Source organism: Corylus avellana, chromosome 5, assembly GCF_965113065.1.
Source record: "Corylus avellana chromosome 5, dhCorAvel1.hap1.2, whole genome shotgun sequence".
Lineage (NCBI taxonomy): Eukaryota > Viridiplantae > Streptophyta > Magnoliopsida > Fagales > Betulaceae > Corylus > Corylus avellana.
The window spans coordinates 8,781,790-8,793,021 of NC_142494.1; the positions used below are offsets into that span (position 1 = coordinate 8,781,790).

At 35.9% G+C, this 11,232-nt stretch overlaps 1 protein-coding gene across 3 annotated transcripts; it reads right to left on the reverse strand.

Annotated features, from left to right (window-relative positions):
- Positions 1-5,963: 5,963 nt before the first annotated feature.
- LOC132180831 (S-adenosyl-L-methionine-dependent methyltransferases superfamily protein) lies at positions 5,964-8,405 on the reverse strand. Of its 3 annotated transcripts, none has more exons than XM_088516923.1 (2): positions 7,593-8,405; positions 5,964-6,278 (listed from the first exon to the last, which is right to left on the reverse strand). In XM_088516923.1, exon 1 carries the CDS (start codon positions 8,318-8,320, stop codon positions 7,613-7,615), a length of 708 nt encoding a protein of 235 aa, XP_088373049.1. In that variant the 5' UTR covers positions 8,321-8,405; the 3' UTR covers positions 5,964-6,278; positions 7,593-7,612. The 3 variants fall into 3 exon arrangements, with proteins under 3 accessions (XP_088373049.1, XP_059449785.2, XP_059449786.2); XM_059593802.2 differs by having other exon boundaries at positions 5,965-6,283; XM_059593803.2 differs by lacking the exon at positions 5,964-6,278 and adding an exon at positions 6,787-7,223.
- Between the last annotated feature and the right edge of the window lie 2,827 nt (positions 8,406-11,232).

Sequence of the window (11,232 nt, forward strand, 5' to 3'; positions counted from 1 at the left end):
ATTTCTTAGAGGATTAATTGTGTGTATGAGATTAGTAATCACATGGAAATAGACTATTCCCAGGAATAGTATGTTACCAAATAAAGAAATAACGATACCTAAGTTAGCTACTCCATTCCATGGGTCCATTCCGCAAACCAAACAGGACCTAAATGGAAATCAAGAAAATACAAGAGTAAATCGGGAATCAAGAAAATATTGAAGTAAGAAATAAAATTCAAAAAGCATACCAAAATTTGGCATGATATCACAAAAGGTTTGTGTAAGTTGTGGTGAACTCTATAATATCATCATTACAAACACAGAGGTAAATAACAAGCCACTTAAGTAGAAATTTCACGAGTCAAAACTTTATAATGTCGTTTGCAAAACTTATGAAAATGACACAATTGCATCCTAATTGATAAATGCTACACGCACACCCGCTCCCACACTCCCACTCCCACTCCCTAACGCAACCTTTAAAACCACTATTGGATCAAAATCTAACAGTAATCCATCACAAATCCAATGATAATTTTAAAAGCCACGTCAAGGAGTGTGAGAGTTAAAGTGTATATAGCATTACTCTTCCTAATCACATGAACTTCTCCAATAGGCAATAGGAAACTACCCTTTCAGAAACTGTCTTATGCCTTACTACACTGTGTACCATGTGTTCAATCACAGTAAGTAAAAGCCCAAACGTTGTTGCGAGACAACATAAATTATTCCTTATTTATCTAGCTGATGATTATCCATCTACAATTGGCTTATGAGGGATTATCCCAAGTGTTGCAACTAGGCCGCCTTAGTTCTTTTCCTAGATGACAATGTAACAAGATTGCTCTGATCTTCCAGCTTCATTATTTATCCATCTACAATTGGCTTACGAGGAATTATCCCAAGTCTTGCAACTAGGCCGCCTCAGTTCTTTTCCTAGATGACAATGTAAAAAGATTGCTCTGATCTTCCAGCTTCATTATTTATCCATCTACAATTGGCTTACGAGGAATTATCCCAAGTCTTGCAACTAGGCCGCCTCAGTTCTTTTCCTAGATGACAATGTAAAAAGATTGCTCTGATCTTCCAGCTTCATTATTTATCCATCTACAATTGGCTTACGAGGAATTATCCCAAGTCTTGCAACTAGGCCGCCTCAGTTCTTTTCCTAGATGACAATGTAAAAAGATTGCTCTGATCTTCCAGCTTCATTATATGATGCAAAACAAAATGGTAGGTGGACTGTTGTTATCACAAAGAAAGAGACAAGGATGGATGATGGGGCCAAGTAGTTGATTGTCGAAAACCTAATTGTGCGACACAGGAGATCCGGTGGCAGCATCTATCTGTCTATATCACTATATAGAGCAGCAAGTTCTATGGTGACATAATTTTCGGTCCATTTCAATGCCATTCTAACAGAGGGTGTAACTTAAAATCAAAAAGTAGTTGAAGAGGTGGAGTGCCACTTTTTAAAGTTTAGTGACCCAAGTGCAAATAGACTAGCTGTCACACAATCTAAGTTTTCTCTTTAAGTATCAAAACAACCCAACAAACATGATGAAGAAGAATTAGACTAAAGCTCCATGGTAGCTGGCATAGGACTAAGCCTCTTCTTCACTTTTTTGCTCCAAGTTATTTCATCACTTCATACCCAACTTATACTAAAACTGCAAATACTCCGCTAGTGGAAGTTTTCTCCTTTTCTTTTTTCTTTATGAGGATACACATACATGACACACTCTAAGCTTGAGCATATCTCTCCAGTTAATTTTCTTCCAAGTTCCTAAACAATTAAATGTTCTGATTCTTGTCATTTGACCAATCACAAAGATAAAAGCATTATAGGCTTCTAGCTGCTAACATTTTCTTTTATTATTTCTACATTTATGAATAACATGATCCCTGTCATTGAAGAAGAAAAAAAGAAAGTAACAAATGTATTACTGCAAGTCTGCAATCGACTATTGAACTAGAGAAAAAGGGTTACGTACTGACTGAGGAGATGAAAACGAATACAATAGCGAGTTTTATGCGGGATACATTTTGATTTTCACATAAGCCCACCAATCACTGAAACAAAGTCCAAGACCTGAAACTGAAACATCTATAAAAATGAAAATTTTCGAAGGGCTAAAACAATGGGGCAAAGCTGACATCTGTATGTTTCTTTTTCTCTTCCTACTTTTCTTTCTCCTTGTGCTTACCAACAGAAGACGAAGTCGCCTGCCCTCCCAAAACTCCACCAGTAGACTGCTACATTCAGTAGAACAAAGCTCTCCACATAAGTATCCAAATAAAGCAAGCTACGAATGTGAAGATCCAAAGTTCGTTGGCTACTAGGTATGTAAGAAAACAACTTTCCATCCTTGGTCACTAAAACTTCACCATTCTTTATAATGCCCATCACCCTCTCCAATCCTCCCCTGGAAGAGATTTGACACAACTCAATCCTTTTATGTTCTTTACCATCACAACTTGATAATATAAGAAACATAACCATCCAAATATATTGTCTCTTCAGAATGACTCACGCCCTAGGTGCCAAGGCCTGAGATCCTCACCACCAAAACTTACTATGAACTAACTTCCAGTAAAAAATAATATCCAATGATAAGGGGGCCAATTGTGGGGTTACTATTATCCAAATGCTTGCTCTTGCTGAAGTATTTAATGTCCTCTCAACAGGGTATACGGAAACAATTGTGAATGAGAATAATTACCGAAACACATGGTAAATTGGTCATTCATTTAATTGTCCAGCCAGATACATTCTTTGACCCGCATAGGATGAGCATGACAAGCACACTATATGCATTCTAGTAAAGTACAGCAGGTTCTACCGAACTTCTAGACCCAAAAAAGGAAGGATCTTTTTGTTTAATTGGCACAAAAGGCAAGGATTCGGTTGTACAAACAAAAGAACAAATACAAAAATAACAAAAGTTATATTAGAACATTTGCGTGACACAGGTTCTACTATGATTCAAGATGCAAGAAAAGGATTCAATAAAGCAAGTAAAACATCAGCAATGCCTTTCGGATGCAGCATAAGAAACAAGCAGCCTATAAAAGCAATTACATGTTGAAAGAAAATTAAAATTAACCATATTTACTTGTGATTAATATCTAAAACCAATTCAGCTATGATCTTCCAATATTATACCGCATATCAATAAATGTTCTTCCAAGGAGGTGGGCAAATTGGAAATCAAGAAAAATATTGGAGTAAAGAATAAAACGGACCTTGAGACGTAAATCCAATCTTGAAACGAGCGGCCAGCACGCCAGAAAGGGTCATAACTATCATAACCATCAGATCAAAAGCTTCTTTTGCCTCTGCCAGCATCCCCTCTTTGCGAAGCGCGTCCCCAAATATGCTGACAGAGGCAAAAGAAGTTTTTGATCTAATGAATCTATGAAACGCAATTCTCTTAAATCTCCTTGGAATGGCGGTGGAGGAGAGAAGTTAGGATGGGTATTAGGGTTTAGAAAGAACGGAATTTGAGGTGGGTGCCGGCGAGATCCGAGAGCGCCATATATTTATAATTTATTATTAATCGGTGACTTAATTTTTGAATTTAACTAAATATCTTTTTGTTAAAGATTTCTATCCTACTTTATAATTGTCAAATTATATATATATATTGTTAAATTTATTAATTTTAAATTTTGATAATAAAATAGATATTATCATTTTTATTTGAAATGGAGATGAATCTTGTTTAGGGTGAGATTTTAATTTCTTATAGCCAAAAAAAAAAAAAAAAAAAAAATCTTATATATTTATTAATAGGTGATTATTCAAATTCAACTAAAGATGTATTTTCTTTTTTCTTTTTTTTTTTTTAACTAAAAAGATGTATTTGTTAAAGATTGCTCTCCTTTTGGAACTTTATCATAATAATTCGAGTATTAAAGTTAGATTCTAAATCACATTCAAGGCTTTTTAACAGGTAAAACAAATCTTTTTAAAAAAACAAAAACAAAAAAAACAAAAAACAAAAAACAAAAAAGGAGGAAAATAAATCAAGTGGTTTATTAATTTCTCATATATTTATTAGTCGGTGACTATTTGATTTCAACTAAATAAGTATTTGTAAAGATTGCTATCCTTATGGAGCTTTACTTGAATTCAAGTAAATATGTATTTGTAACGATTGCGATCCTTATGGATCTTTATTTGAATTCAACTAAACATGGAATGGAATGAAAAATGAAAAGAAAAAAAAAAAAGAATTCAAGTAAATATGTATTTGTTAAGATTGCTATCCTTATAGAGCTTTATCATTATAGTTAGAGTCAGATTCTAAATCACATTCGTGGCATTTTTTGATAGCTTATGCATTTTTTATAGTGCTGTAAAAAAATAAAATAAAATAAAAAATAAAAAGTGTAATTTTTTTTTAACCATTCAAATTTGATTTTAATTTTTTTTGTGAAAAGAAAAAAAAAATTGACATTTTTTATAAGACATTATATCTAGCCAAACATGTTAAAAAATATTTTTTTATCATGCACAAGAGGAGGAAATGGATTCGAACTAGTGATCTTCGTTTCATTAAGCGTGGTCACAGCCAATTGAACTACCTCTTTGGGATGCGAAATCGTAATTTTAGTTTAAATTCGCGTTTTTTTCAAATAAACATCTTATAGCCTGCTTATAGAAATCACATTTTTTTTTTTTCTGTTTTAAATTAATTTATTTTTAAATCGCAATACCAAATGACTTATGTTTGTGATATCTTTTAAGAACGCAAATTATTCTTGCGAAATCGCAATCCCAATCGCATCAGATTGTTTCTCTAAGCTTCTTTTTTTTTTAGTATGCTTAAACACGAGCCAAACTAGGCTCAAGAGATGTAACTTATTGCATCAACCCCATCTCCCGGTCAGAAAGTCATGATTTTTCCATTGTTGTATTTGAAAAATTAAAGAATTTGTGAATTTGTGAGCTTCTTTTAAAGAGTATATTACTGATTTTTGTTTAAACTAATAACTTCTATTCAGCATATGCTCTCAAAAGCATTAAAACAGATTTTTTTTTTTTTTTAACATGCATGCACAAGAGGGGAGAGATAAATTCAAACTGCTGATCTCCGTTTCATTAGGCATAGTCCCAGCCAATTAACCTACCTCTTGGGAACATAATATGTTATTTTAATTCCACTATTATCTTATTTTTGCATTTGATTATGATTTTCTTAAGTCATATGAGCACTAGCAACAAATACCCAATAGCATTTCCTCTTCCTTGTATATAAGGAAAATCTTCAAAAAAAAAAAAAAAAAAATCACAAAAAGTATCCTGCATCACTTGGAATGTTAGAGTGCTTTCCCATGCATTGAAAATCACTTTAGCTTCCTTTATTCATATTTTAATACAAACATTTTTCTCTCCTCTTTTTACTTTTTATTGGAGATTATGTTAAAATTTTATAAAAAAATGTGAAGGTAAGTTGGAAACTTATATTTTAGAGGAAAATTCATACATCTCAAATTACCACCTAATTGATAATGCCTCTTCAAAACTTTTAAGTACAACAATGTCCCCTCAAACCCAAACTACTAAAAATTGTCAATGTCCCACCCAATGACGAAAATACCCTTAATAAAAAAAATGAGTGAAAATTAAAATTAAAAAATAATAAAAAAAAAAAATCGTTTTTTGTTAAAGAAAGAAAAAAAAAATCAAATTTAATTTCGAAAAAAAAAAAAAAAATTGGACCATTTTTGTCTTTTCCCTACTTTGGGAGACATCAATTGTGTGATAGTTTAAGATGAGTATTTTGACTTTTTCATATATTTTATAAAGAAATAATATTTTAATAGTATGCAAAGACACGGGAAATTAATCAAATTATTGTAGTATATTTGGATAGAAAAAGAAAAAGTAGTTTTGTTTATTAAATTTAGGGAAAATAAAAGAGAAACTGCAGATAGTGCCCTAATACCTTCATATTCAAACCATTTTATACACGTGATGGTGCTTGCTACTAAAGAAAAACATGTATAAATCCAGTCGAAATCCCTAAAAGATGCTCAGAAAAAAACCAGATAGAGAGAGAGATTTTGGTTGAATTTCACATGTTGCAACACACTGCCAAAAAAACACTTGCAGAAAGCTTTTTCAAGCTTTTGCAGTCACCCTTTTTTTTTTCACCGCATTTAGTGCATAAATAATGCATCCTGAAAATAATTAGGGTGCCTACTGCTACAATAAGAGCATATTCAGAGCCTCTTACCTTACCCAAACTCCAACCAAATTGAGCTGCAAGTTGAATTGAGAAACAATCCTGCCCTAAAATCAAAAGACAAAACAAAGAAGATTCACCAACCAAAGACAACATTTACTTTTGACATAATTCAACTTGCATAGGATGACACAATCATAATATGAACTCTGCTATTCAACATTTTACCCTTTTCAGAACTGTTTCTGCCATAGATACTCTTCCATCAAATTTACAATTTACAGGAGCTTGACTGAGGATAACTCTAAAGTTGAATGTCTACACCACCATACACAATCAAGCACCAGATTCTATCTTTAATTTATAAGCAATACCTCAGAAATGCATTAAAACACTCCATTGTGCAACATTCGCTCTAAATTAAAATAACTAGAGCTCCTAGGACCTGAAGAGGATGATAACCAGAAAAAGGGTACACAGGACAAGCCATGATCATTTCGATTCTAGTTTCTTCCTATTGCTTTACTCCAAGAACATGAAAGCCTACGCTAATTCATTTAATTATCCTTCACCATCTAGCATGTATACACTAATACACATTACCAAAATATGTATAAAGAAATGTATGAATAGGATAAATAACTGCAAAATCAATTACAGATTCCAATGCTGCCGCCTCTGGGTGTGTTGGATCACAAAACTAACAAAACTAGATTAACAATTCTTCTCAAAACCAAGAAAAACAGATAGAAAATTACTTATTTAACTTATATGGTAAATAGAGTCGCAATCTCATTCGAACAGGACTACTAACTTGCTCAGACAAGTAGCACGATAATTCTCCTCCAGACAGGACTACTAACTCGCTCGGACGAGTAGCACGATACTTCTCCTCGTCTGGACTTGTTCCGAATGAGCTACCAAACCACCATCTCGGATCCATTCCAAAAAAAAGCTACCTGGACCCTTTCTAGGGTTCTCCCTATAAACTCGTTCGGACGGGTTTTAGACCTCTTCCAGACACCAATGTCCTTCCTTATTTTCCTCCTGAAATCAAACAACAACTAGTCTACACCATATTCACTCGGTTAGAATCAGAGTAACCTCAAACAGAAGTGTAGAACCAAACCCAACAGCATCAAACTTACAATTTTTGGAACAAGCTTCAGAACCCAGGAACCGGAAAGGAAGAATTATTTACTTAGCTAATCAATTTGTTGTCCTAAGGTGGAAGTAATGCATTTAGCTATATCCTTAATTTTGCTCCCACTGATTCCAATTTATCAGAAATTTCCAGAATCTAATTGCACACACTCTAAGAAAATCAAATCACAACACCCAATTCATCTCCGATTTGCAATTCACAATTATAAAAAAATCAAATAGCAAATTCCATCAAGATTCCACAAAATTTACCAAACGCGGCCAGAGGGCTACTAACCCTCCTTCTTCTTCTTCTTTCTCAGAACATAAACATCGGCTTCCTCGTACGCGTAGTCCGGGTGAAGATCCTGGTGCGGAACCTTCTCGATATCAAACACTGTCTGGCACAGCTCCCAGAAGAGCTTGTCGGCCTCCGGGGATCTGAGTTGGTAGCCGAGCAAAACGACGCCGTCGTCGGCCATAAGGGACTCCATGGTGGACACGAGCGGGACCACGGTCTCCTCGATGTAAACGACGTCGGTGGCGATGACGTAGTGGAAGGGCGGGTTAAGGGACTTGATCTGGTCGGGGTTGTTCCAGTAGAGGATGGAGTGCTTGAGGGTTTTGGCGAGGACGGGTTTGTTGCGCTTGAGGTTGCGTTTCAGCGCGGGCATCACGGGGGCTATGTCGGTCAGCACCAGGTCGGTGAGTCCCAGGAGGTGGAAACCCATGCCGGCGGCCCCGCATCCGGCACCCAGTTCCACGGCGCGCTTGCCGCGGAAGTCCAGGAGGTCGGAGTAGGGGTTTTTATTGGTGGGAGTTGGAGTCGAGGTTGGGATTGGGGTTGAGGTGGGTGGGGCCCAGCGGTCGGCGAACTTGACGAGAACGAGGGAGCAGGGCCACACGGAGGTGCCGACGTGGAAGGAGCCGTTGTCCTGCTGGATGGAAAGGAGGGAGTTGCGCACGGGGAGCTCGATTTCTGGGGAGTCTGTGAACTTCATTTTCTTTGTCGGGGATCAGTTGCTCGGTCTGACTTCCGACACCGTTAAGGTGGCTTCAATTTGTGCGTGGTTGCGGGATGCGGATCCACGTGGACCACGTCACTTTCATAGTTTCACTTCTTCAAATTGCTATTTTGGGCAGTTTAGATAGAGGCGGTGGAAGTCTAGAGCAGAATTGGTATCCACCGTAATTACTTGCGTAAATTGCTAGTAATTTAGGTGTTGATCGGTAAACAACAATGGCTTTACAATGCACTGTTTATGATTGGTGAAAAAAAATATGAGTGTAATAATTAGTATAGAAAAGTGAAAAAGTTGTATTGAAAAGTGAAAAAATTTTGTTTTGTAGTAATTTTTTTATTTAAATAGTAGTAAAAAGTGAATGATGTGAAATAAAAAGTAAATTATGTAATATAAAAAGTGAAAATGTTTTTATGTTGATTTTTTTGAAAAATGAGATGAAAGATGTGGGGAAATGTGATATTGTTTAACAAACAACACCTTAGGCAAAATTGTTACCAAAATTAAGCACTTAAGTTAATTAAACACTTAATTGCTAGCAATTTAAACACTTAATTGCCTAGATTTCAATCCGTCTAGAGCAGGGACCCGGACCTGAACAAGTGGGTTTCGCAATCTATTACTAGATCTATGCAATTGTTTAAATCGCTAATAATTCAGGCAATTAAGTGTAATAAATCTTTGTTCATGCATGCAGGTGTGTGTGATGTGGTTTTGAGGTAATGGGTGGGGTGGGGTTTTTTTTTTTTAAAGGGGAAGGGGCGACTAATGTAACTTTTTTCCTTAAGCATGACCATCGGGGTTCGTGTAGGGTGGGTTTGGAGAAGATATATACATGCCAACGGTTATTAATCGTAACAACTATTCACATACGAAGATGCGGTTAGCAAAAACAATTGAGAAGTGTTAGAGAGTTAAACAAATGAACTTAGAAAAATTTTAAAACTAACGTGGCAAATCGTGAGCGGCAGACAAGAAAGAGAATTGCTTCTTCTTCTTTTTTAATTTAAAAACCATTGTTACGTTAATTTGAAAATTTTTCTAGATTCATTTATTTGGGTCTCTCGCACTTCTCAAAACAATTAATAGCATATGCTGATGTGAATATCAATTTTAGGCTATGCGGATGTGATTAATAACAGCATCTGCATTCCCTCTTATATATATGTTAGAATATCTTATATTATTTTTTAGGATTTATTGTATTTTCTATTAGGGTTTATTTCCTACCTTAATTAGTATAGGGTTTTTTTTTTTTTTTTTTTACATGTCCACACAAGGGAAGGAAGAGAGAAAATTCGAACTAGTAATCGCCGATTCATGAGGCGTGATCCACAGCCAATTGAGCTACCCCTTGGGGACTAATATAGGATTTCTTGCTTATCACTCATAGCATCTTTATAAATAGATGCTTCTGTAATTTTTTTTTTTTAATTTTAATTTTAATTTTACTAACTGCCCTTTGTGATTTGTATGTTTCTATTTTATGGATGTACCCATTATGGGATGTTTGTATTTTCTTTGTTATTTTTTAAATTAGAATGTGGAATTAAGATATGAATTTCATCTAAAACATTAGGGCTTTAAAAAAAAGTTAAACATGCCCAAAAAACTAAAAACATATTCAAAATTGTATAAAATATTTCCTAATAGCAAAAGACCGAAAGAATGCCCAAAATATTAAAATAGGCCCAAAACGTCCATTACCTTATATACAAATAGTGATTGATAATCACATGATGCACATGTCGATGCAATTATGTGAAAATGATAACCACATAATACACACTTCTTGGAGAATTTGAAGGGAAATAAGTAGGCCCGTGTCTGATTTGGGGCAAGGGGATTGGACTTAAGGTTTGTACGAGGCTTTCATTAGTGAGAGTGGTGAAAAGGTTTTGGGTTTGGGGTTCGGCTTAACAAAGGGCTTGGTTTGATGATGGTGTATATATCTCATTCTCTAATGGACCAGGTTTGAGCTTTTAAGCTCTTCAAGCTGAGAATTCATAACATTAGGGATTAGCATCGCACCACTTCCCTTTGAGCTTTTAAGCTCTTCAAGCTGAGAATTCATAACATTAGGGATTAGCATCGCACCACTTCCCTTTGCTTCAAGCACAAATCCTTCAACTTCTCAGCCTCCAAATCCTATAGAATATTGTGGTATAATCAGCTTACAAGTAGAAGAGAATGCTGTAACAGCATATTTGGAATTGTGTTTTTAGAAATAGAGCTTTTAAGTCTTTTCACACAATTTGCCGGCCACTCACACAGATTACACGAGAGGATTGCTCAAACAGATTAACTTAGGGAGAAAAACACTCTTTCTTCTTTTCTGCTTTTTTTCTTACAATTTTTTTCATGTATCTATTTACATATTTTTTTCCTCTCTTATACCTCTCTTTCTCTATTCCTCGGGATCTGTTCTGTCGCTGCACTAGACCTCGACACGTGTCATCTGGAGATTGGGAGCTAGGTGAGCGAGTCAAGTCCGTCTGACCTCCGTACAGACGCATGGATCCTTCTGCGTATGGCAGGGCTCTGACAGGACAAGGATGTGACAGAATTCGTCTGACATGATAGCTCCTTTATCCTAATTAGACGTTTACTTTCTCTTTTATCAAGGTTCAGCTAACCCTCTCAATGAGCCCCTCTTGTGAACGTGATGCCAGAGTTGGATTTTGGCAAAGGCTTCGGGGTTCGCAAAAGTAGCGAGCCTGACATGCAAACCTGGACTTTGGTGTTTCGCTATTTAAGACGGACGTGGGTGTGAGTGGCTTTTGGGGTACCTGGTCTTGCATCCTTGGGCCGCTGGGCCGACCTATGCTGTGGATAGGGCCCTTACGCCATAGGCGCTTTGGGCCTTGCGAATGGTTTGGGCCTTCCATAGC